The 27,316-nt window shown below is 41.1% G+C and overlaps 2 protein-coding genes and 1 pseudogene across 3 annotated transcripts; 2 read left to right on the forward strand and 1 right to left on the reverse strand.

The window, feature by feature from the left end:
• The first annotated feature begins 492 nt into the window (after positions 1-492).
• Positions 493-3,525, forward strand: LOC119892814 (annotated as a pseudogene).
• A 997-nt stretch (positions 3,526-4,522) lies between these two features.
• On the reverse strand, positions 4,523-7,807 carry LOC119892816 (protein DPCD-like). 2 transcript variants are annotated; one of them, XM_038704830.1, is made up of 6 exons: positions 7,683-7,807; positions 7,038-7,118; positions 6,804-6,928; positions 6,519-6,652; positions 6,212-6,314; positions 4,523-5,778 (listed from the first exon to the last, which is right to left on the reverse strand). In XM_038704830.1, the coding sequence occupies exons 1-6, from the start codon at positions 7,744-7,746 to the stop codon at positions 5,674-5,676; spliced, it is 612 nt and encodes a 203-aa protein (XP_038560758.1). In that variant the 5' UTR covers positions 7,747-7,807; the 3' UTR covers positions 4,523-5,673. The 2 variants fall into 2 exon arrangements, with proteins under 2 accessions (XP_038560758.1, XP_038560757.1); XM_038704829.1 differs by lacking the exon at positions 7,683-7,807 and adding an exon at positions 7,487-7,631.
• Positions 7,808-7,948: 141 nt separating this feature from the next.
• On the forward strand, positions 7,949-16,242 carry LOC119892815 (DNA polymerase lambda-like). The gene is given in 11 exon segments (XM_038704828.1): positions 7,949-8,021; positions 9,126-9,268; positions 9,387-9,684; positions 9,971-10,076; positions 10,249-10,587; positions 10,745-10,918; positions 11,711-11,839; positions 14,931-15,099; positions 15,204-15,248; positions 15,251-15,508; positions 15,511-16,242. Coding segments are annotated over 10 exon segments (1,686 nt in total). The 5' UTR covers positions 7,949-8,021; positions 9,126-9,153; the 3' UTR covers positions 15,564-16,242.
• Positions 16,243-27,316: the final 11,074 nt, after the last annotated feature.

The following is a 27,316-nucleotide window of genomic DNA, read 5'->3' on the forward strand; positions in this document are numbered from 1 at the left end:
TTTCTTCCCTCAGGTTAATTCAGTTCACGGCGCTTTGCTTTTACGCAGGTACTCAGATTTTCACTTCAATAAAATGCATTAATGTTGCGTAAGTACTATAATTGGGTAGGTAAAGTTAACGGATATGTAGGCGCCGTGCTTAGCGGCGTATTTCAACGTCTCTACATCTGCAATAGGCTGCAATAACAATGAAAACATTTTATTATGTGCTATGGCAATTGGCAACAATTCAAACATCTTGAAAAGAGGTAAGCTTCAGCCTAAAAAAGTGATTGTTAAAACACATGTGGATGGAGAACGGCTGAAATGAAAAGAAGAAGTCAAGAAGGGGAAAGATCATCGGTGGCAAAAAAACAACCCATCAGAGGGAAATGTCACCCCCGAGGGTCCATGAAAGCATCTCCAAAAGACACTGTGCGTCTACAAATAAATGAAATTAGAAAAATCAGGACGAATTAGGATATTTAAAAGTGATGAATGGCACAGCGAACTGTGGGCCTGGGCCTTGGCTGTTTGACTGGCAAGCTTTACTCTCCTCACAGCTGACTTTTTTTTAGGGTTTCCCCGAGTTGCAGGGTGAAATTAAAAAGTCATTTCGTATTTCATGACATGTGTTTCCTATATCGTCCGACAGAACACTGTGCAGTCTCCTCCAAATTTCAAGCACCATGTTACCGAGCAGAGCCGGCTGTCGGACCGGATGAGCCGCAGGTTGACACGAACCTACCAGCTGTACAGCCGCACCAGCGGGAAGCATGTCCAGGTCCTGGCCAACAAGAGGGTCAACGCCAACGGAGACGACGGAGCGGTGCACGGTAAGAAAAAAAGGGAGCGGAGAATAAGGCCAGCAGAGAGGGATGTGATTTAGAAATGATTATAAGACCTAATAAGTGATTTAGAAATTATTATAAGACCTAATAACACTATTTATATGAACTAAAATCATTTTTCAGTCTCCATTTAACCACTACAATTCTTCCTAGGCAGCAGGACGTTGGCAGTTACGTCAATTTATGAGAGAAATATGAAGACTATCGCGAGAATAGGCCTAGGCCTACGTCATGTTAATTACCCTTTGAACATTTTTGTAAATAGCCTAGCAAAACCCATACGTGAAGTGGCTTGTATAATTACATACTTACACACGGCTATATAATAATGCTGTACAAAAGTCCACATATGTTAATCCATTCAGGGAGAGCATTTTTATTGTCTCTGAAATGATTAAGCAAAATTTACTTTCAGTCCCTGGTGTTATGGCCAGATCAATCCAAACAGCTAAACACTAAATGACAGCTAAAGGCCATCGTTTCTTACATTTCAATGCCTTTAAACCTCAGGAAAATGATAAAATAGGAAACATGTTCGTCTTACAAACAGGGGAATTGTTTAAATTCAATGGTGCGCGGGGCAGTGTTGAAAAGCAGTATAAATTATGTCGTTTTTGGCAGCCTGTTGGAAAATGTTTGAGCCAGGAGAAACAGCAGTAGCGATTGTAAACATCGTTAGTGGCATCAGTGTTGCCTATTTTTATGGCCTTATGAAGGTGATTTATTTCTTTAGTGTGTTAGTAGTCCAGAAAGCCCTTGACACCTGTTATGATGGACTTTAGGGAGAGACTTTCTTGTTTACTTCTAGCACGGAAAAAAGGTTAAGGCTTAAATGTAAAGGGAGCAGAATTCCTGTCACCAGAGGATTTTTTGTGTGTCTAGCCATCTTTCCACCACAGCCACCACCATCCATCCACTTCTCAATGCCTGCTTTTTGGAGGCTCATTTTATGAGGAATTTTCATTGCATTGCAACTCAATGTATGACTCAATTTATAAGGAGCGGTGAAGTCAGCATCTTCACTTTATACCTTTTCCTCTCCTTGCCTCTCCTGTGTGCTCTTTTGTCTTTTAAATTTCTCGGCCTACACACACATTCGCACAGAGGGAATGAGACTCAGTCATACACACATGTGCTACACATCCTAAGTGGGTGTCACTCTTGTAACTGGCCCAAATCTGACCGCTGCTCTGTGCTTGTGGCTGTGTCCCTGACCGCAGTATTCTCACTCTCCTTTATCCCCAGTCTGAACTGCATCACAGCACAGCATTTACAGACATTCAGCAACAATCCCGCCGTGCAAAATCACTATCATTTGGTGCTATTTTGGAAGGCTCTCTTGCTTTGTTAAAGGCAGCCACTGGATCATAAAGGGATTAAGAGGGAATTTATATGTCATCTTCATGATTCTGGTTCACTGGTCAGGATCATCACAACGATTTAATGCCATTTAATGATGACACGATGTAATTCAAGTTTATTACAGTGTCTAGCATGCATAAAGAATAGAGCTCATTTTTCTCACACACTGTAACATCATAATCTGCATGCCTGCCCCATGTCAGAACTGTGTCATCTCATTATTGGGGATCCGTTTTGTCTGTGCAGCTAAACTGGAGGTGGAGACGGACTCTTTTGGAAGTCGCATTCGCATTAAAGGGGTGAAGACAGGATACTACATATGTATGAACAAGAGGGGGAAGCTGATCGGCAAGGTAATCTGGAATTCATTGTGTTGTGGCTGCATATGACTGAAGCAACATGTTGAAGTTTGTTTCTTGGAAATGTTATTCCACATTTGAAGCTTATGGCGACACATTCACAGTCAGAACAAATTTGATTTTGAAATTAGGCCCTCTTAAGGTTTTAAAAGGTATTTGATTGTCTGGAAATAAAAAATGACGATGATTCCACTTCCTGGAAATTGTTCAAAATAACCCCCCCCCCCCTTTTTTTCCTTTCCCAGCGGAAAGGACGAGGCAAAGACTGCATCTTCACAGAGATTGTTCTGGAAAACAACTACACAGCACTCCAGAACGCCAAGTACGAAGGCTGGTACATGGCTTTCACACGCAAGGGCCGTCCGAGGAAGGCCTCCAAGACCAAGCAGCACCAGAGGGAGGCCCACTTCATGAAGCGTCTACCCAGGGGCACTTGCTGAGCGAGAAGAGACCATTTGATGTCCTTCCTCTGGCTGTCCCCATGCACCCTTTCAGCAAGCGGACTAAACATTCCCATCACCAGCGCACAGGGGGCCACTGAGGATTGAAACCACTGAAGGAGAACTGTGGACGAACCAGCACAGAAGAACCACTACAAGAGAAAACAAGTGCTCCCAGAGAAATGAACTTTTACAGTCAAGTGCCCATACACCTTTTGCCTCATTTTGTGGACTTCTTTGTGTAATTCTTTGTACTGGATTGTATGTAACCATTGATTATCTAATCTGCTAGTTATTTCCAATTCAGACAGACTTTAGGACAGATTTTACTTATTAAATCAAGGGTCATTTAAAGTACTGAAGACCTCAACAATATTGTCATGAATGAAAACCTTTTGGTTAGAAGTTCCCCAGCTCAGCAATAAAAGAATGTTTAAAAGAGAAATGAGTACAATGAAGCTAGACACGGCAGCTATATGTGGATTTTCTTGTGGTTACAGCATCTGAGTCTCAGTTGACATGCTATCTTGTCTTTAGGAGGCCATTATATACATATATGAATATATTTTACTGTAAAAATGTAAATGATCAAATGATGGAAATATTTATTGTAGAGTGTATATTAAAACCACTAAAGAATCAGTTCATGAGCTGCTTCTCTTGTGTACTTGTTTTGGGATGGAAAGCTAGCATAGATTGTTGGTTGCCCCCCAAAACTGTTGTTTTTTTCTCCTTCTTCTTTTTGAAGCTGGAGACCCAGATAACTGAGGGGCAATATCTGTGACAGGCTACTGAATTCAATGTGCTCAGCAAGTGAGACTTGGGCCTGAATGGCCCGAGCTATGCATTAAAAGCGATGAGGTCAGCCCACCATTTTGGCCCAAACAAAGGTTACCACCATGTAGTTGCATTTCTCACGATCGCACACCGTAACCCTCTGATCAAATGGGCCCTTTGTGAAACCTCATATAAAAGGGCATGTTATACAATAGTGGGTTCGAATAATAACACGAGGAGGGGTCAGTTATCAAAAAGAAGCCAGTCACACAGGGAGGGGTGAAGGGTTGGAACGAGGGGGGTTTGCAGAGAGGGAGCGGAGGGGTTGTAGAAAAAGCATCAGGGCCTGTGTGGCAAAATGTGGCATCGGCTGAAAGAGGGGGAATGGCTGGGAAGAGGCATTCGGGAATAAAAGGGAGGTAGAAAAGAAACTCTCTTCCCAGAAGCAGTTGAGCATGACCACCAGAGGCCAAACGACAGGGGAGGAAGAAGACCCTGAACAGAGGGACTCAGCTGCTCTCACAGTGCATGAGCGGGATGTCCAATTTGCTAGTTGGTGTTTGCTGCTGCAGGAATTTGTTTTGACAGCAGCTTGAGCTCTGAAGACTGTAAAGCATAAAAGTAAATTACCACAATTAAGATCTCAGAATGAATATTTGGTATTTAGGACATCTGCTCTACAGAATATACTTCTTGCGTGATTTATTTAAGTGTTATTAAGGGTGCACCTCTTAAAAAACCAAACAGGCAAATGCTACTTAATCAAGTATTTTATAAATGCATTTTTCAAAGTTAAAAAAAAAAATCCATCAAGTCCCTCACAAAAATTTGCAAAACAACAGGACAGGCTGGGTTTACAATGTTTTCTTGTATTCATATTCTTTCCATCTGGAAGAAGACAAAGCACAATAGTGAGAGAGACCTGTGGTTTTGTCTTTGCTCTTTGCACTTGCTCTCCGGGTTTGGACAAGTGGTAAAAAATGCAAGGAATCACAAGGTTTCAACAATCTATATTTAAATGCCATTGTCTCTTTAAAACAACGCTGTTCTTTTTATATCCACTGTCTAAGTATTTCTGACTGGACAGTGTTTGTCTTAATTAAACTTGGTGGAAAAAGCAGACAAATATCCCATTTGAAGCATGTATCTCTATAATTCTTCTTTACATGTCATATACACATAAACTTCTAAAATCCAAACACTTGAAATACTGTCTTTATATTTGTCTTTGTCAGACAATAACATGAAATCCATTTGGAACAAAGCTCTGTAACTGTGGCACCTATTTCTAACTTGGCTCTATGGAGTTTTAGCTAGAGACCACAGAGTCAGAGTGACCCTCTGTAAAGGGAAACAGTAACACTAGCTTGCTCGCTTACCAAAGTTTCAGTAATGGCTTTCAGGGTGGCCCACTACATGCAAGGAACATGAGGGTATTCAGTTAACACAAATGGGATGTGCTCGTAACAGTGACCCCGGAACGAACAGGGATGAGGCATTGTGTGTTTTGAGTGTTTTACAAGGACATCAATGAATGGAGGATGGTAGGTTATGTGACCCCAATCAAAATTGCTCCCTAGTAGGTTTGGTAACAAGTAGCAAAAATAGACACCGTTGTAATATAATTTCAAATCGCTCATGGTTCAGCTACAAAGTTAATAAATATGGTTGTGAGTATCAAATATAAATGGCAGGACACTTTAAACACTAACAACTCTAATAAAGGGACACCAATTAGAAAACACAATTGGAAGCATTTAACCATTGACAAGGCACTACGCAAAGGTCTTCTTAATGAAGGGATCCACTAAAGACAAATAAAAGAGAGCTTAAATGTGACGGGAAAATGATGCAGTGATGCTCTGCTTTAAATGCAACTTATTCTCTTGCTCCCACAGTCAGAATTCACTGAGTTTTGCAATCGACATCCCCTTCACCAGTCCCCTTCAGTTTCTTCAGCTCCTTCAGTAGCTCCTGTTCAAGGGTTAAGATCTCCTTGGGTTTCTTGTACTAGACAAGAGAGAAGAAAAATAATTACTTCACCATTCTCCTTGCCTCCCTCCTGCAAATCTCTCACTGTCATCATGTCGAAAGAGTGCTGAAAATGTAAGGCAAATATCACAACACTGATATTGTTGTAATGTCAAAAAACTGTGGAGTAAGTGACAGGTGCACAGAGGAAAACCTGGAGGACAAAATCTAAGAAAAAAAAAGGCAGGTATCGCATCCTCATAATTTACATAAAATGCATTAATAAGTTAAACATTTATGGATACAAATATTATTTTAAAAGTATAGTAAGTAATTTTGTATATTGTTTTTATTTATTATTCAGATTGCAGAGATGATACTGTTTGGGTCCCTGCAGTCAACATTCTATTTAAAGCATTAGGTAACAGTAGAGATATAGATTAATTTATTTTAATTGTTTTATAGGACTTACGCTGACAATTAAAGTGTTGTTGGAGTGAGTGAAGCTGATTGCAGAGCTGTCCAATGGCAGCTGACTGCGATCTAAATCAGGAACAACAAACTTCTTATAATACCTGCCAGAGACATAAGACATGGAAAGGATCTCATGAGTTTATCACAGCACTGTATAGACTAATGTATTGTAAACAGTGCCATCTATAGGGAGGACTCATGGATTACAACACACAAGTGTACAACACTTTTTATATACAGTCTATGGTACAACACAGGCATGAAAAGAACCATTGAACCAGAAAAGCATTGTCATTCATATTTACTTTTTGTTTGAGGTTTTTATGATGATGCATCTCTCAGACGGCTCCACAGAAACACTGAAGACATCTTTGTGGTAGGGAAGGTTGCGGATTCTCCACTGAAAGCTGGTCTTTGTGTCTTTGCGCGTGAACACAGGCTGTGGAAACAGAAAAAATCCATTTTACAGACATGACATTTACTAGTGTTTTCCCTAAAACTAAGAGTGATATAAAACAAACAAAAATAGAAAATGAAATTAAGTGGTTCAACTTTAACTCTAAAGTCAAAGAGAACATAGAAGAACTCACATTGGAGCAGCTCTCCTTGATCACCTCCGGATCCAAAGAAGTGACAGGGTCTGCAAGTGGCTCCCCAACCTCTACCTGCCATTGGCCCTGAGCTCCAAGGGGGCTTTTATGACGCCACTTTCGTACTGAAAAGTACCAAACGCTTTATAAGAAACATAAACTTATGCCATTGAAAGTCAAAACGCCAGCAGCTACTTTAGATGCTGCTGTGTAAAACTCAAAACTGTTGCTTACCAGTGAGCTCATCTGTTTTCAAGTCATACTCTTCTGCCATTTCTTTTCCATCTGTAAAGAGGTAGTGGATCTTTCTTTTTCCTGGAGGTGGATTGTGTAAAGATTTATCATACAAAACCAACGCACACACACACACACACAAAACAAACAGAAAACTATAATGTTACCAACTGTAATGTTTCTATTTCTAGTTTAGCAAAAACAAGTCATCTAGCTTCAGTGCTAATCCAGCATTACATGTGATCATACGAGTACAACATTTAATTCATATTTGGTTAAATAAAAACAGCTGTTATGTTAATTTCGGTAAACAGAAAATGGATGGATAAAGGGATCAGACACATCTCACAATTAGTAAGCATTACATGCTTCACATTTAGGACACAGCTTTTCAGAAACTGTATATGCTATATTGGCAACGTGTTGTTGATAAATTATAGATATCTTACTGTTTTTCCAGTGTCTGTTTATAGTAAAACAACGTGTGTAATATGCTTCTGCGTCCGTTGTACCACCTGCCTGTCGCCTAGTAACAATCCTGTTAGCTGGGAAGCTAGCTATGTTGCAATGAGGCGTCATTCTGGCGAGTTGACAGATGCAAAAAAAAAGCAATAAAAGTGTTTTTCTTCTTTTTTAGTTACTCACCATCGTGTATCAAAGCTGTTTTCTTTGACGATTTTAGGATATCAATCCAGCTTTTCACAGCCATGTTTCTAAAGATGTTTCTGGCACGGGGCCACTTCCGGACTCAACCCGTAACCACAGCAACCGAGGTCGATACACACATTAAAAAGGAAAATAAGAGAATTGACAAATCATTTTCATCGTAAAATGACTAACAAACAACAAAGTTGTAATATGTAGATTCATTTTAAACAAAACTAAAACAAATAATTGACCCGGAAGTGAAATGTTTGTATTGTATTGTTTTCCGGCGTGCATATGGTTACATTCAGGGCTCTAGTTCCATCCACCAGAACGGGGGTAAGAGCCAAAAAATTACAGTTCAAAGTGTTTTCTGCTTAAAATGTGCAATTATATATGGATATGTTTGAATTCTTTAAATATGGAGTAAAATGATAGTTGAAATAGTCTAAATACTGTCTGTTTCAAACCATCATAAGCTAACGTAACGTTAAAAGGTAACATTAACGTTAGTTAACGTTATTCAAGTTAGCTAACACTATGTTGCGGTAAGAAATACTGATTTCTCAGCTTGTGTCTTAACCTATCTTAATTGATCTTGTTGACAACTCACAGCAGCTGTACGATAAATGTACTTTGCTGTTTTGTTCTAACTACGGTAACGTTATTTGATATGACAAGCGTCAATCCAATTGCAGTGGTGGAATGGCACAAAGTATGTTTAGTTCAGTATTGTGGAAAAACTAATTTGAGGTCCTTGTACTTTAGTTTAGTGTGTTGATATTATGCTACATTATAACGTTATTCAAATATTTACTTCACTTCAAAGGTAATTATTGTATTGTTTACTACATTCATATTACAGCTAACGTTACAGTTACTATTAGTTACTTTGAAGATTGATGCTTTCAACATGATCATGTTAACAATATTCATGTGTTGTTAAATAAAAGATTAATGTCGTTAAAATTAGCTCAAACGACTAGATACAACCTTAACATGCAACTTACACATTAATACATTAGTAAATAAATAAGCGAATATAACATTTAGTAATATAAGACTGGCTGGGGGCACTCTGTCTTCTGCTTTTACTTTTGATACTTAAGTACATTTAGATGATAATACTTACATACTTAATTACCTTTTTGAATGCATGACTTTAATGTTGTATTTTACAGTGTAATTGCACTGCTATCAAACTGTTACTTTGAAAACCACAGCAGAATCCAAAATAACAAACAAATAGCATCCCAAAAAATGTTTTCCCATTATGTAATACTAAAATCAATTTTCCAGTGTGAACCCACTATATATATTATGTTACTCTGACACTATGAGAATAAGTATAGTATAGTGTACCGTTAGTTGTATACACTTTCCAGATTTGTGAATGAGTTTTTCTCTCATTTATAGATAACTTCATTTTGCTTCATATTGCAGGTCACTGGCGCCCCCTTTAAGAGACAAGATGGAGTGTCGTCACGGGATTATGAAAGCATTCCCGAAAGTTAAAAGAGCCAAAGCGTTACACGGAAAGGATGCTCCCCCAGTAAAGAAGAAACCTGATGAATGTGATGTGACAGGTTGGTACTGGTTTTTTTTTTTGCGTGTGTGTGGATGAAAAATTTGTGAATAAAAAGAAGAAGCCACAATATGCAACATATTTGCTCAATGTAACGTGTTCCCTTACTTCTGTCCCAGGAAACACTTTTAATGGTGTCACTGTGTACATCCTGCCTGCTGGAATAGGAAATGCCAGATACCAGATCTTCCAAAGACAAATTCAGCAGAATGGAGGACAGACGGAGAGTTCACTGTGTCCCAGTGTCACTCATGTTGTTGTGGATGACAACATGAATATCGACAGGGCTCTGCGCTTACTGAAAGTAGATTACATGCCCTCAGGAGTCCACCTGCTGAAATGTACTTGGTTGAGCCTGTGCATCAGTGAGAAACAAATGCTGGATGTTGACAGCTACAGCCTTCTTCTACCCAAGAGGTTCATGACCTAATAGTACTTTTTAGAATGCTAATTTCTGGAAGATGTCGTTAATCTCATGATGTTACCAGTTTATCTATGCTTGTCAATACACTACATAGGAGCAAGCCATGGTGAATGCAAATCAACTTTTCACTTCACTTCATCTTCACTTCACGTCACTTCACTTCATCACTTTTGCCACTTCAAAGTATTTACAAAACTGCATACATTGAGACAACAGATATAGTAGAAAATTCAATGAGTCGTCGCTCTTATCACATCTCTTAATGTTCTCTCTACTTAGGGAATCTGAAACACGTCATGAAAATATTAAAGAAGAGTTGCCAAATGTCAAGCCATCTGTGCAGCCAGTGTCGGATCAAAACAATCAAGAGGAGACCATAGACATGGTAGGTTTCCAGGTCATGTGTAGAAAACACAGTTTTACAGGTTTCTTATGAAGTAAGTCTTTCAGTCATTTATCATTTTAGGGAATTTGGGACAGAAGCTAGACCTTAAACACATCAAAAGTCAGTGTGTGTTGGATTGTTATTATAGCTTTACATTACATTTTACTCTCAGACAGTCCCAGACACCAAAGAGGAAGTGCAAGGAGAGGAAGACGGGGTCTCTCAGAGTGATCTGGAAGCACTCATCACTGGCCAGCACCCCAAAGAGGAGACTCCCGGCCCCAGTCTTGATCCTGGTCCAGACTCAGCAGCTCAGAAGCTGGTCTCAGGGAAGTGGGTCTGTGCCCAGTCCTCTCAATCCAAAAATCACAACTTCAACAAGCACATCACAGACAAACTAGAAGTCCTGGCAAAGGCGTACACACACCAGGGGGACAAGTGGAGGGCACTGGGCTACTCTAAAGCTATAAACGCACTGAAGAGTTACCATAAGCCTATTACATCATATCAGGTAACCTATAGCAGATGCTTTTAATATTATGTTGTTGGTAGTGGCATGTAGTTTTTGTTGTAAAAAAGGTAAATACACAGTTTATTTAAAGTCCACGATACGGGGATTATTTTGCGTATATTCCTGTCTTTAACAGGCTTTTTTTCGTTTGTTTTAGGAGGCTTGTCAGATCCCAGGAATTGGAAAACGCATGGCCGACAAAATTGATGAGATCATGGAAAGCGGCCACCTGCGAAAGCTAGATCACATTGGAGAGGCTGTGCCTGTGTTGGAGCTCTTTAGTAACATCTGGGGTGCAGGAGTTAAAACTGCACAGTTGTGGTACCAACAGGTAAGGCATACACACACGTTGAATTAAAATAATGCCGACATACTTGAAGTTTTATTTACCCATATGCTATTCACATCAATGTACAGTTTACAACACGGTGACAAGATATCTACTTGTAGTAAAAGATATGTAAGACAATAGAAATACAGTCCAGATTAACATTCTGGTTTACAGACTGACTGATAAGATAGCTGGGCCGTTATATTACCGATATTAGCTTATTTCCTATAAATTGGTATTTGCATAAGTAACAAGAAATGGCAGTGCAGAAAGGCCAAAGATATGTTTGAGGCATAAGAAATGGTGTTTCCAATAAATAATTTGTCCACCAGAGAGCACTGACATATATTTTAAATTAAAAAAAATGTCCCACTCCGTACTAACCCTAACCCTAACGCTTTAAAAATCAAATTTAAGAGATCCTTTTCTAAAATATTTGTTTACAGATGTTAAAATGGTTAGATCATTATTGGATTATCTAAGCTCTAAAATATTTCTGCATTGTCCTCAAAAATCCAGTATCTGTCGGGCTATGGGTCCCTTTTACTTAGGAGCTTCTTCATTGGGGCTTTTATTGCTTGGTAATACTGTGCTTTATGAAAAGATAACAGAAATAAAAAACGAGTTGTGTGATCTTCATCAGAACCTTAAGGAATAGAAATTAAGCTGTGGGCTATATATTCAATCCTAATTAAATTAATAATTATGGCAAGAAGGAAATGGGAGGCAATGTTTAATAAATAACATTCTGTAGTCTTTGAAGATTTTCTTAAAAATGTTATTCTCTTTTAGGGATTTCGCACATTGGAGGATATCCGCGCAAAAGCTCACCTGAGCAACACTCAGAAAATAGGACTCAAGCACTACAATGACTTTCTAGACCGAATGCCTAGAGAAGAAGCAGCAGCCATAGAGAAAGTGGTAATGCATCTTCATTTGTCGCAGTATCTATATGTATCATTCTGTAATGATGAGTGAAACATGTTTAGTCAAGTTTTGAGGTGAGACATTTTTGAAAAAGATTCCCCAGTACCCCTCAAACATTTGGAAGCGGAAGGCTTGAAGTAGGAAAAGGTTTGTGTCAGCTTTCCTTGACTGCTTGATAATGGGAAAACCATACTGTGTTCTCACAAAGTGGAGCATCCCAAAGGGGAAAACTAACTCTTGAAACTTGCTGCATCTTGAGTTAGCCAGATACCTGTTCACTCCAGAGCGAGAATAACGCTAGTTGTTTTCATATTGTATTACTTGGATTTTCTTTTTCCTCCAACGCTGCCAAATAGTAAGTACACATGAGATAGATGAAGAAAGCATGTGTACTCCCTCAGGCTTGTCAAAAATAATATGTGATGCTTTAGCAAAACTACCTCCCAGTATTTGGCTGGAAACAGAGACCCTTTGGCACTCTGTGGCACCCTGTGGCACGCTGGGGCATCCAGTGGCACCCTGTGACAGCTAGTTGGCACTCTGTGATAGCTAGTGGCACCCTGTAGCACCCTGTGGCAGCTAGTGGCAGCCTGTGGCACTCTGTGACAGCTAGTTGGCACTCTGTGGCAGCTAGTGGCAGCTAGTGGCAGCTAGTGGCACCCTGTAGCACCCTGTGGCAGCTAGTGGCAGCTAGTGGCACCCTGTGGCAGCTAGTGGCACCCTGTGGCACTCTGTGACAGCTAGTTGGCACTCTGTGGCAGCTAGTGGCAGCTAGTGGCACCCTGTAGCACCCTGTGGCAGCTAGTGGCACCCTGTGGCACTCTGTGACAGCTAGTGGCACCCTGTAGCACCCTGTGGCAGCTAGTAGCACCCTGTGGCAGCTAGTGGCACCCTGTGGCACTCTGTGACAGCTAGTGGCACCCTGTAGCACTCTGTGACAGCTAGTGGCCATCCTTGGCAGGTAGTGGCATGCTATAGCACCCTGTGGCACTCTGTGACAGCTAGTGACAGCTAGTGGCACCCTGTGGCACTCTGTGGCAGCTAGTGGCACCCTGTGGCACTCTGTGACAGCTAGTGGCACCCTGTAGCACCCTGTGGCAGCTAGTGGCACCCTGTAGCACTCTGTGGTAGCCAGGGTGGCAGTCTGTGGCAGCTAGTGGCACCCTGTAACACCCTGTGGCAGCTAGTGGCACCCTGTAGCACCCTGTGGCAACTAGTGGCACTCTGCAGCAGCTAGTGGCACCCTGTAGCACTCTGTGGTAGCCAGGGTGGCAGTCTGTGGCAGCTAGTGGCCATCCTTGGTAGGTAGTGGCATGCTATAGCACCCTGTGGCAGGTAGTGGCAGCTAGTGGCACCCTGTAGCACTCTGTGACAGCTAGTGGCACCCTGTAGCAGTCTGTGGCAGCTAGTGGCACCCTGTAGCACTCTGTGATAGCTAGTGGCACCCTGTAGCACCCTGTGGCAGCCAGGGTGGCACCCTGTTGCACTCTGTGGTAGCTAGAGGCACCCCGTGGCACTCTGTGGCAACTAGTGGCACCCTGTTGCACTCTGTGGTAGCTAGAGGCACCCTGTGGCACTCTGTGGCAACTAGTGGCACCCTCTGGCAGCTAGTGGCACCCTGTTGCACTCTGTGGCAACTAGTGGCACCCTGTTGCACTCTGTGGCAACTAGTGGCACCCTGTTGCACTCTGTGGTAGCTAGAGGCACCCTGTGGCACTCTGTGGCAACTAGTGGCACCCTGTTGCACTCTATGGTAGCTAGTGGCACCCTGTGGCACTCTGTGGCAACTAGTGGCACCCTGTTGCACTCTGTGACAGCTAGTTGGCACTCTGTGGCAACTAGTGGCACCCTGTTGCACTCTGTGACAGCTAGTTGGCACTCTGTGGCACTCTATGGTAGCTAGTGGCACCCTCTGGCAGCTAGTGGCAACCAGTGGCACCCTCTGGCAGCTAGTGGCACCCTGTTGCACTCTGTGGTAACCAGTGGCACCCTCTGGCAGCTAGTGGCAACCAGTGGCACCCTCTGGCAGCTAGTGGCACCCTGTTGCACTCTGTGGTAGCTAGTGGCACCCTGTTGCACTCTGTGGTAGCTAGTGGCACCCTGTGGCACTAGGTGGCAACTAGTGGCACCCTGTTGCACTCTGTGGCAGCTAGTGGCACCCTGTTGCACTCTGTGACAGCTAGTTGGCACTCTGTGGCAACTAGTGGCACCCTGTTGCACTCTGTGACAGCTAGTTGGCACTCTGTGGCAACCAGTGGCACCCTCTTGCAGCTAGTGGCACCCTGTTGCACTCTGTGGCACCTTGTGGCAGTCTGGTGGCTAGTGGCAAATATTAAGATAGTGGCACCCTCTGGCAGCTAGTGGCACCCTGTTGCACTCTGTGGTAGCTAGTGGCACCCTGTGGCACTAGGTGGCAACTACTGGCACCCTGTTGCACTCTGTGGTAGCTAGAGGCACCCTGTGGCACTCTATGGTAGCTAGTGGTACCCTGTTGCACTCTGTGGCAACTAGTGGCACCCTGTGGCACTCTATGGTAGCTAGTGGCACCCTGTGGCACTCTATGGTAGCTAGTGGTACCCTGTGGCACTCTATGGTAGCTAGTGGTACCCTGTTGCACTCTGTGGCAACTAGTGGCACCCTGTGGCACTCTGCGGCAACTAGTGGCACCCTCTGGCAGCTAGTGGCACCCTGTAGCACTCTGTGACAGCTAGTGGCACCCTGTTGCACTCTGTGACAGCTAGTTGGCACTCTGTGGCACTAGTGGCACCCTCTTGCAGCTAGTGGCACCCTGTTGCACTCTGTGGCACCTTGTGGCAGTCTGGTGGCTAGTGGCAAATATTAAGATGTTTCTACAATTGTGTTTTTTATTAAATATTGTCATATTTACAGCACTCAGTGTCCATTATCACTCTGCTGCTGCTTAGATGTTACAAAGAAGTGAAAATCAAACACAAAACTGTAAAAAAATATTACCATATTACCAGATTTTTCAGTATCATACTTTTTAAAAATATTATAATATAAAATATTTTTATATATATATAATTTTATTTTTAGTCTTTTTTGGGGGTGGGGGTATGTGCAGGTGAGGGATGCTACCCAGGCCATAGACCCACAGCTGGTGGCGATGGCATGTGGCTCCTACCGACGGAGAAAGGCCACATGTGGAGATGTTGACGTACTTATAACTCATCCTGATGGCAAGTCCCACAAGGGCGTTTTCAGCAAAGTACTGCAGAGCCTCCATGACAGTGGTAAGGTCCATCTTTCTTTGTAGGGGCTAAGGATTTCCCCACATCTTATTCAGAGGTTTGTTTTCCTTCAGAGAAACTGAAAAACCCAACTGTTTATTTCTAAGGGTTTTTGACGGATGATCTGGTGAGCCACGAGGAGAATGGAGAGCAGAAGAATACATGGGTGTGTGCCGTTTGCCAGGACCCGGCCACCGCCATCGCAGGCTGGACATCATTGTAGTGCCCTACAATGAGTTTGCCTGTGCTCTCATGTATTTCACCGGGTCGGCACACTTCAACCGCTCAATGAGAGCCCTGGCAAAGACAAAAAACATGAGTTTATCAGAGCACTCATTGAACAAAGATGTGGTGCGCCATGGTAACTTGAAGATGTATGGCGGCACTCCACTTTCTACACTGACAGAGGAGGATGTTTTAGTCTTTTAGGCATACCGTACAGGCAGGCTCATGAAAGGGACTGGTGATGATTTGCTAGTCAACAAGCCAGTCACAATGCCTTGTCTGGCTTTATGATAAATCATGATGATTGATGGATAATGACAATGGAATCTGCCTGAATAACTTATTTTAATGATGTTTTACTGCTTCACAACTCATGTAAGATCCCTGTTTGACTTGAATGCTAATTTTACTCCACAGATTAAAGGATTGAGTTCATTCAAGTCTCAAAACCAACACTTCTTCTTACTTAACCCTAATGGTATCTGTCCCTCCAGATTGTTTAAGTGGTATGTGCCGAGGTTTTGAGATGTCCATCTCTAAAACTTTAACTACCACCCCAGTACAATACAATAAATGGAATTTTGTTGTACAGTCCACAGCCTTTAAAAATTACAATTGTTATTTTGTACGGATGGTTTCTTCAGCAGAAAGTAGATGGATTAAGATGAGTAACTACGAACATTGTTAAGTTGTACAAATGTCCATTATACAGTGCTGGCAGCAAAAGTTTCAAATGTGAATATCTCTAAACAGTTAAATCCAAAATTATCTTCAGGACTAGATCCCACTAGAATTAAGTGGAAAGGTGTGTGATTTTGCACGCTGAGTGAACTGGCCTAAAGACATTTTATATAGGAGAGCCTTGACACCGTATTTTTATTAAAGATGAGTAATATGAATAAAACATACTGAAGGGTAATAGCAGATGTCTTCCTGTGTCTTCCTTAATTATCTCAGAACTGCACATTAGTTGACTTTGGGCTGTTTTATGTTTACAAGCTTTAGTCGGAAATTGAGAAGACAGTTTGCGGTCTGTGAAGATTCTCAGTTATCCAGGTCATAGTTATCCAAGGATACCTGAAGACGTTTTGCATCTCATCCAAGAGGCATCTTCAGTTCTGACTTCTATTTGCAGTGTGAGCTGACTTGCTGGGTATGAATTTGACTGGCCTTTGGTACAATGTGGAACCTTCCTCCCATGAGGGTGCACTTTGAATGCGGTCTAATAAGGGTGGATAACACAATTTACAGGATTTTAAATTGGATCAATAACTCTTAACTAATCTTTTAAACATGTGTTCCCATCAATCAGGGAAGAGGAGCACAGGAAGAAAGCCCATGCACTGGAGACGCACCGATCAGTGATTGGTCAGCCCCTTCCCAGCTGGCCTGACTGTCCAATCGCGGGTCAGTCCGCAAAACCAGTGGCGATCCACTCAATTGAACGCCCATCACGTTGCGCACATGGATCGGGTCGAGGTGACCACGCCACACCCAGCAGACCGAGGCAGAGTGCCTGTGCTGAAGGAACGGCTTGTGTAACAGCCATATCACTGGCACCGACAGCGACCAGTTGCGCCAGCACCGTGCCTTGTTGAAATGTCTAGTACGCATTCAGGCGGCGTCTCAGCGAGACAGGGGCTGAGAAATAGTTGAGGATATTCGGACACAGTTCCCGAACAACAGTGTTTGCATGCGTATGTTTTTTGCCGTAGCTGTAGCTACTTTTTCGAGGAATGAGAGGCGTATGTTCGGCTCTTAAAATGGGATTGTTTTTGCACGCTGTTGGCTCTGTCTCCCCCACCGAGTCCGCAGCAGACAGGGTAAGTTAGATTGGCAGTCAAAAACAAGGCTTTCGCTCACAGGAGTGTTAGCTAGCTAGTTACCCTGTTAAGTTGGCGAACTGTCCAAATAGATATGTATTCGATTATTAAACAACAATAAACATCATTATTGCATTATAGTACATCCGTTGTCCTAAGATATTGGCTCACTTTAACGTGTACTGTGCTGTCATGAAGGATGTTAGCATGCCTGCTAAGTTCGGTTGCTATCTGCGGTAGCATTGTTGAAGTAAAGGGACACCCGCGAGTCAGGGCCTCGCTCTGCTCTGTTTATGGTGGAGAGTTGACATTTTGGCCAGAAGTGAGTAGCGTAAACAACAAAAGCAGTTCTTTATGTCCAATGCAGCCACACCGGTAGGTATAACAACTAGCACTTATTTGTACAAGAGTTTTGTACCAGCAAAGCAGAAAATAGCTATTATTGGTTTATGAACTTTATAGCTGTCCTGTGTCAAGATAACGTTAGAAGTTAATGTTGACACTGACATCGTTATAATCTCCCTAATCATCGGGTCATCTGGCAGTTTTATCCTTCATAAAAATGTAGTTAGAAAGCATCAGGTACTGTTGCCTTATCAACATTTGTGTTTTACGTAGTATCTTGTATATTTAGACTGCAATTATTCATCATATCACTGTTCATTGAAAGATAAAGAGATAAAAGAAAATTGAGGTGAATAGTGTTTTTTTCATGTGCTAATTGAAAATCATACAATTCAAAGCCTTGAGTGACTTCACTACAATGATGGGGCTTGAGTATGTAACCATAAACTTGCAAACTACTTAAGACTAATTTAGAACTGTATGTGCACAGTAGATATAGTATTATGTTGTGTTGCCATTACTGTAAATATTATCTATGTTATGATAAAGTAGAGAGGAAATTTATCAGTAATCACACATCAGTCATTTTAACCTTCATACAAGATACCAACTTACATGTTAAAAGTTTAAGTTCCTCTGCTAACCAAGAGTCCTCCAAATAAATCAAGACACGGGGTCACAACAACTATGTTGGGTTTCTACTCCCAAGTCCAGTTATTATGTGCGGTCTCACTTGTAGTGTCTGAATATGTTTATCAGTGCACGCATATGTAACCATAGAGTTATAAAACTATACATATTTGCATGAAGTTGTTTGACATAGTTTCAAGAAGAACTTAAGTGGTAAACAAATACCAGAGAACAGAAGTATGTCATGCTGGTTGCATGTAAAGCTGATGGCCCTGGGCTACTGGGTAGATGTGTTACAATTCTCCAACTCTACTATTTGGCTAAACTTTCAATTGTTAAGGTCGTGATTTGATTTTTGATTTAGACTTTTTCTTTTCAGCATCTGCTAGTGAAAATAAATCATGAGCATGCAGATTGTCTGCAACCATGCTATGGCATTTTTAGACTATACAGTCTTGATTTGTACAGATATCCTATCATTTGTTTTATGACCTGACAACTGCCATTTAAATTTTCAATTTCTTCTTTACAAAGGTATCAAGTGTGATATAACTGCCATATTTGTGTGGGAACATACCGCACTAATAATTCATTTAAAATGTAACTAATAACAAATAATAATAATAACTTATTTTACCATTCATTTGCAAACAAGCTGTTAAACAGAACTACAAGAAGAGTCATGACATGGCATAAAGGTACTTTACAACAACAGCTTGACTTTCCTCGCCTGCAAAAAGCCACCAACCCCCTTTAAGGAAAGTGGCCTTGTGAGTAACCCGAACCATAATGTGATTTAGCAGGTTTGTTGTGGGAAGTTGGGAAGGGTTCACTGCAGTTTGTAGACCAGGGGGCGCTGCATGAGGGGGCGCAACGTGAGCCTCCAGTTAAACCTCTAAACCCACAGTGGGCCGATCTAGAACCGTGACGTCGCTATATAATGTAGAGCAAAGTTCATTAGAGAAGACTAAGGCATTTGAAATTGCAATTCGCCAAAAACACGAAGAAGACGATTCTTTATTAGTGCCTGCTTACAATAGATGTCTTATTAGAGCTCTAATTCTCTTATTATATATCTATGTTGCTTACTATGACTACATACAATGGCACTGTTAATTGTTAATACTGCTAGCTTAATACTGCTAATATGAAGCTTCCTGTTACTGGTGGGGAAGCATGCATACCAATTTGTCCTAATTTGTACAAATGATCAGAGTTTAAATTTAACACTGAGCTAACTAGATAACCGTAGTGATGGTGAACAGCGAAGGTCAATGAAAGAACTGTGATATCTCTGACTCCAGCAGTGGCCACAACACTGTAGTTAGCTTCAAACAGTTGCAGTTAAGGGAAAGTTAACTTACACTGCTGAGTGACCCATCCTTCATTTTAAGTAATGCCTTAACGCTGTCTGAAACCCACTTTCAAATTTGTAAAACCTTTTATTGTAATTGTGAAAATGCAAAAAAAGGCGATTTCACTGCTTTTTTCGCATCTAGACCACATTGGACCAGGTCCAGATCAAAAACTGCTGTCCTGTCAAATCTGAACTAGATTATTCCAGAGAAGCTAAAGATATTTGTGAAACCTGTACTCTATTTGTGAAAATGCAAAAAAAGTGTGAGTTAACTGCTGTTTTCACTACCACATTGGATCAGGTTCAGATCTAGATGTCTAGATGTGAAAATAGCAGTGAAGTAGTGTAATTTTCTCATATTGGACACGCCCTGAATGTACGTTCGACCATGGCTCCAGAGTGTGACTAAAAAATCTGTTTAGTGCAACTAAATGTTTTTCTTGGTCGCACTGGTGCACCTAATATTTGGCAGGACAGTTTTTTTTCTCCATCTGTGTGTTTTCCCTAAAACTCCCTTGTGGAAGAAAGTGAGAGCCAATCAAAAGCAGAGATGGCGCTGTATTTACACTCCTGCGGTGCCTATACCTATGGCATTGGCAATGCACATAGCCTGTTTACAATCATTTATATAACTATCAATGTGTGTATGGGAAATGGCAGCAGGTTAGAATATACTGTTAAGTTGCTAAAGAGGCTGTGAAAAATGTAGGTGCACTGCCACAAAATTTAGGTGCACCTTTATGAAAAATGTAGTTGCACCAGTGCAACCGAGGAAAAAAGTTAGTCTGAAACACTGCATTGGACGAACCCAAGTAGGCAGGGTTGGAGAGAATAAATACTAGGAGAATCTCAGAAAGCTCATTTCATTCGATTTCCGATTTTATAATTGGAATCGGGACACACTGACTACTGGGAGACAATAGTTGCAACACATGGCCCTGAGCTGTATCTGCTATTTGCATTCACATCTGTTACCACTTCATACAACACAGTGAGCTATAATTTAACTGTGTCGCAGCATTAATGTAACCAGTGATTACACAGGGCTTAAAGTTCTCCGGTGCTGTGCCGGAATTCTGGCATTGGGTGTTTTTCTATACGACAATATACAGTATGTTAATGTCTATGGGAAATATTCGGGCATTTTTTTTTAACTGTCGCGTGATATGTGTGTGAAGAACCAGTCTTCCTCTGCACAATTGGTAGCCCGGTGTCTCTGTCGGTTTATACAGAAAGGGGACTGGCACTTCCCAATATACGTGGACACTCATTGGCTATTGTAGGCCGTGAACACGGCATGGAAGTTTCTGTTGGGTCATTTAAGGTGTCACCCAAAAGGTCAACGCGTAGACACTTTTTTTGGTTACATGCTAACAGCAGTTAGGCTAATATAAAATCTCGTAAGAGCAGTTCATGTGTATTTATTGATATAATAATGCGCTTTGGACTAAATCTTTTACTGGATTGGATCGTCTGGACGTATTAAGGCCATTTTTGTCAGAATGACTACAGCTTCACAGATAAGTGGTGTCAATTTTGATAATAGTCGGTGCTTGAAGTGGGCCACCGGTACCAGTAAGTTACTTCTACATTTTAGTCTTTGGCTCCCCAGGACCTTTTTGCATACCGGTGGGCTCTATGTAGTGCTCATCTGTTCCCATTCTCGCCTGTCTGCTGATCTCTATCGGCGCAGACAGAGCAGGTAGAAGCTCGGGGGGCCTTTCATGCAGCCGTGAGCAGAAAGTAGCTGTCACAGTAACTTTTCGTGAACCGATTAATCCCAGCCTGGAGGGGGCGGGACATTAAAAAAGTTTGTTGCACTACAGCAAACTTTTAAAACGTTGAACTTGCTGTTCTGCATGAAGGATTATTGACGGGTTAGTACTTAGCATTAACTAATTAGAGACTGAGTATCATGTAGATAATTTTTCTTACACAAGGATTTAATAAATGAAAACCCACAGAAATTAAACTGCTGTCCAACTGGAATTAATATTACATCAGTGGTAAGCTTTATAGTAGCTAGCCATACTATTATCTGAAATTATAATGATGAATGGCGGTTACCAGCAGGGCTGGGCAATAAAACAACAAGGATAATTATCGTAACAACATTTGTTTATAAATGTTTGATTTATTTCATTTGAATCACGAACAAATCAGCACTTTTTCTATTAAGATATTTATTTTGTTTAAGAAAAATATTTTACTTAATCATAATAGTTTTGAATGTTTTGTATCAGATTTGTGAAATGATCCTCTGTTTGGAATCAAGTGTTTGTTCCAACCATAAATAGTTTAAACCACAATGAACCATCTGGTTTCTTCAACTTTCACTCAGGAGCAAAAATCAGCCTTTAAACCTGAAAGAAAATTATCCATTTCTCATGAGACTTTATTGATCAATATTGAATGATATGAAATGTTTTATTGTAGTAACATTTTTGGCCGTATTGCCCAGCCCTAAGTACCAGCACCTATATTTTCCACTTCAAGCACTGATTATAGGTGGTGGCAGAAAAGGACGGGAGCTACCCCCCCCACCCCCCCACTCCCCAATCATATATTTCCACATTGAACTTTTCATCAAAACAGTGTACAATTGTCTTCTCAGCTTGTTCTTGTGAACTCAGTATCGTGTTTCCTCATGTTTCCTTAGCTAAGTGTATAGTCACACCCTTAATGTGAACCCCTATGTCAGTTTGCAACACAGAGTTACGCTCTTGCCTCCTTCCGTCCATCTTTGTCGTAAACCCCAAAAAATTTCAGGCACAGAAAAATTTTGTGCTTTAAGCCCTGAATGATTACATGTTACTCTCAGACATTATGATCAACATTTCTCCTTGGTACTATTTGAAAAAGGACCCATTCACACTTCTTACCTTTAATGAGAGTGAAAGGTTTATGACTCACTATCACCGTGAACGACACAGTAAATTGCTTTCAGGATGGAAAATAACTACAAACTGTTACTTGTGCAAACTGTGCATACTTTGCAAATCTTATTTAAAGCCTGATTTATATATATTCTTGTTTTGACAAAGAGCTTGTAAAGTTTAGTTAGCTACTACAGTCCCATGACATAGTGGGGTAAAATAAAGCCAGCCAGGGAAACATGTCAACCTCCACCACACACACACTAAAAGCATAAATACTTTAGTTTTCTTTTTTTCGCAAGAAAATGAGGACCCTCATTTCTTTACAGTGGTGGTTCCCAACCATTTTCAAGTTTAATCCATCATAATTCTCAGTGTTCATAATACATTAATAACAATCTTTGTGTTGCACTAAATGTGTGAAATGTAAATGAGGATAATTCTGCTCGATATAGCTCAGCCTAGAAAGTCCATCGTGGATGTTCTAGTTGACTCTGCCTTAAGTGTTTGGCTTCAGCACGCTGGTTGTGTCGGCTTTAACTCTTACTTGGCACCAACAGTTCTGCGTCAAAGCTTGATTGTAGTTAAATAGTAACAGCTAGAGTTTGTTTAAATCTCATTTTGTGCTGGCAAAACATACTGTACGTTCTGACTTTTAGATAAAATTTGGAAACTCAAGTTTAACTGACCTCCTCAGCTATTGAAAGCTAGAAGGCGTACGTACGTTGGGGGGGATGTCTGGTATTAAAGGTTCCTAGAAATGTGTCAGCAGTGTTTTGCTCTGACTAACCTTGATGACCATGAAAGAGCACCTTTCATTGTTGCAGGACAGAATAATAAATAGGGGTTAGTGAGGTCTTCTGACATGCATCAGCTAACTTGACAAGTCCCACAGGCCTGTGCTAAGTGGATCAACTCTGACGACGCAGTGAAGAATTAACTAAGAACTGTAGCCACTTATCTCAAGGAACAGTATTTGATAGTCACCTGGGGATTTTTGAACTGTTCTCATTGTCTGCTCATTTCAACAGCTTCTCATTATTAAGGTTGATTATTTTCTAATGCAGCAATCATTTCTGGGAACGTAACTAAATCCACCTTTAATCTGGTAGTATAGCATGAGAGAGGTGGATTGTTTCATTGTCTCCTGTTTGGATGGGACACGGAGGAATCTAGTCTGTGCAGATTCTTTGCACTGTCACTGTCTGACTCACAGGATCATTAAAACATAACTGTTACTCAGGGAGGGTCTCGTATAACCTAGATTTTTTCTGATTAGATGGAGCACTTTTCCTTTATGAAAGCCTGTTTGTGAAATCCCGACCCCCTTCAGTACCCAGCTATCTTTATGCAGCACAGACTGAAGACCCAAACAAACTAGATGGTTATTGGGATCAAATTGCAAAAAGCGCTCAGCCTGCCAAGTGGAGAGCAAATGGTGGAGAACAGTTATTGAGTCGTTGAAAACAGCTGAAATTATCAGAGGGAAGAACAGAACAGTGTGTTTTATTACACAGAGCTTCAAGTCCCTCTTTGTTTGGCTTGGTTTAAAAAAGAAAGTTTTTGAAAAGGTTGAAACAGCTGTTGAGAAATGATTAATTTGTCAGGCTTGAGGTTTTGGCTACATTTAATGTCAGCAGTTTGGTTTGTGCTGATCCGGCATGTCGTGTGTGACGAATCATTCCTGTGTTACTGCTCTGTCTGTCTTTCTCAGTGCTTTTCTTGCTGCCTCGAACTTGCCTACACACACAGACACCTCTCACCGCTCTGTGTGCCTTATTATCATGCAGCGGCCCCGCCAGGAGGAGCTGCTTGGAAATTTCCGTAGAGCAATCCTTGTCCACTGTTCGGGCCTGGACTGGACTGGAGTGAGGGAGTGTGTGAGTGGGTGGGGGTTATGGGTGTGTGTGGGTAGGGTGTACAGGGAGAGGAGTGAGAGTAAGTTTGAGAGCTGTTTTACTTTTTTCTTCTGTGGGATAATGACCCATGAGGTGAAGGGACTTGTCTAGGATTTTTGGACCCTGGATCATCATGCCTCTCAACCGGCAACCTGCGCTGGTAATATAGTGAGGGAAAACTATCTTTATAAAGAACTTTAGCTGGCTAATCATTAAGCTAATCTAGAAGAAAACATCTGAGATCTTCCTGGAAAAATCCGTAGACCTTTCTCATGAGAGGATTTTGATTATAGTGCTCCCTTGTCAGCTGGTACTATGCTGATATATCTGATCTGATTATCATCGAGCCTTTGTTCTTTCACAACTTAACTTTTTCATGGGTGAATGATGGATAAGCTCAGTCAGGTTTGCTTTTGATCAGGCGGAGCTGCTAGTTTGCTATATTAACAGTGGAGACAAATTGTTGTCTCAAACCTCTTCTGATATTTCCCAGTTCTTTTTAGGTCTCAGCTTAACTTTTAAGTTGAAATTGTGTATTAGATCTTGGGCGACATACTGAGTGGTTTAGTGCTGGCTGTGATTCAAGAATTTGCACTTGATATGGGCCTTAAACACTGGTGAAATTCTAGTAGCTTACCAGCACAAGTGCCTAGGACTTGTTTACTCATAGCTAAGTATAAATGTTGGCTACTAGATATCTGCAGTATTATCATTATTTTTCTAAATCAAAGATCAGGGCATGTAAATATCGCTCTGTGCCAGTCCTATACTACATGCTAACTGTACAAAGGATGCACTATTTACTGGGGTCGCACCAAATGTCTTTTTTGTTTTACATTCAAACTTCTGTTGATGTTTTCACATGAATCCTTGATTGTCTGTTCACAAATAGTAAAATACTAATAATACTAGTGCAGTTTGTATCTGCAACTGTGCAGAAATACCAGGTTTAAACAGAATGAATAAAACTGAGCAGTATTCGAATGTCAATGCCCCAATGCTTCAAACTTTTCGGTATAGCCCTATAAACTATAGTATACTGGTATTATTGTTATTATATGAGAAATCAACAATACTTTTATATTTACAATTATATAATAACAGGAAACGATACCTGTGCTATCAGACACCAAATGTGACTTTTCACCACCTTTCCATAATTAAATTTGTTTTTTTTAATTTTTGACTATCTCCTCCATTTCTTTGTGAATTGCAATGAGGGACCATAGTGTATGTATCAACAGCACACTCAAAAAAGATGCATGCTGTCTTTGCGTGAGTGTGTACATAGTACATACCATATTACTTAAAAACCTGTTTAAAAATATGTATATATAGAGCAGAGACCTCTTAATGTTATGGGTAACACCTGTGTTCTTTTTACTATGACCGAACCCAAGCACACTGTAGAAATTAGTTAGTTTATTCAGTTCAAACCACTTTGTTTGTGTAGGCTGTAAGGAGCAACGAGGGTTCTAGTAGTGGCATGTTTTTATCTCGTTTTTAGCAGTGGACCCTCAGACTGTATAAAAGAAGTGGACGTAGCCTTCGGGTCTGAAAAGTGAAGCCAATGCATATGTGCCTTTAACCTGCATTCTTTCTAATTGCCAGCAGGGGTCGACTCAACTGGTTGCAAAAAGAAGTCCGATTGTACAGAAGTCTATGAATAATGATTTTAGTACCTCAGTAAAACAATTTACTAATGCTTTCAAGTCTTCTTCGCACAGCATGATGTTCATTTAATAAATGATGGTCCCATTTAGTGGAAAATAGACAATAAAGCAGGGTATAATTTGAGGTGTGGCTAAATTTAACTTGTGTAGCATCTAAAAACAGTTACTGAAACCTTTAGCTGGACTTAATGTAGACCGATTTAGAGATTTGTTTTTACTTTGGCAACATCTCTGTTGATCAGTGTAAAACCCTGAACAAATGTAATTTCACCCTGTGTGAATCAAAAAATAAAACATGAAACATGGTGGGGGGGCTCTGTTATTTTTTTATTGGAACAGCACACCGTAACCAGATTCCTCAAGCTGGTGTTGTACCTTATTTTTTTTAAGATGAGATGTTGATAATACATTGCTCTTAAAGTGGCACTGCTTCTCTCCTGCAGAGCCTACTGCACTGTGAAGGTGTTAACAACCAGAGCTACATCTGTGAGTCTGGACACTGCTGCGGGGAGTCTCAGTGCTGCAGCTACTACTATGAGCTCTGGTGTAAGTATCCTGCCTCCACAATCCTCAATATTGCTAGCCCCCACAGTTCCTTGGGTGCGACTTCCGGACCTTCGTTTCGTTGAACCGGTATCTGCTAGAATTAGCGGTATGCTACAGTTTTGTTCCATTTTTCTCAGAGGTTTTTGAAATAGATGATCCTGGAAAGCAACTTGTCCTACCTTTTTAAAACGGTTAATGTTGTCATTTCCTCTACTATCGAGAGATGGGAGGAGAACCTGAGTGTCCCGGATAACGTACAAGTAGTAATTTTAGCTGCTTCATTCTGTTGCTATAGATGGCAAAGTATTGACAATCTGAAAAGCTCAGAGGCTTATCAGTAGTTATGTAGCAAACAAATATTGAAGGAGGTGGACACAGTTGTGTCTGTCTAAAAGTAGACAAGGAGCCAAGTCAAAGCCTCAAAGTCTCTCATCACCAGGCAGGGGTTTTAGTTTCCCTTCTGTCCTCAGACAACTATTGCAGGATCGGAATGGACTTGCAAAAAAACATCTGCAAAACTGTGAAGGGTGAAAAAACAGTGTCTCTTCTGATAACTTGTTTATTTCGGTTTCATATTGCATATTACATACAGCCGCGGAGTGCAGAAGTGGTAATGTAGGTTGAGTACATTTGTACAGGGAAAGGCAGAGAGATCATGTACAGATGTGCAGAGGAAATGGAATGCAGGCACAGGAATATAGAGCTGAAAAAGGTGAAGCACGTAAATGTCAAACACTGTGGTCAAACATCATAAACCAGGCTCATCAAAGCCAACCCTGATCGCATAAGCTCAACCCCAAAACCTTTCAAGGATCCACACATTTTAAAAGTTATCTCAGTTTTCTGC

This window comes from Micropterus salmoides, unplaced genomic scaffold, assembly GCF_014851395.1.
Source record: "Micropterus salmoides isolate LMB-PRFRI ecotype aquatic unplaced genomic scaffold, ASM1485139v1 Ms_hic_scaffold_701, whole genome shotgun sequence".
NCBI lineage: Eukaryota > Metazoa > Chordata > Actinopteri > Centrarchiformes > Centrarchidae > Micropterus > Micropterus salmoides.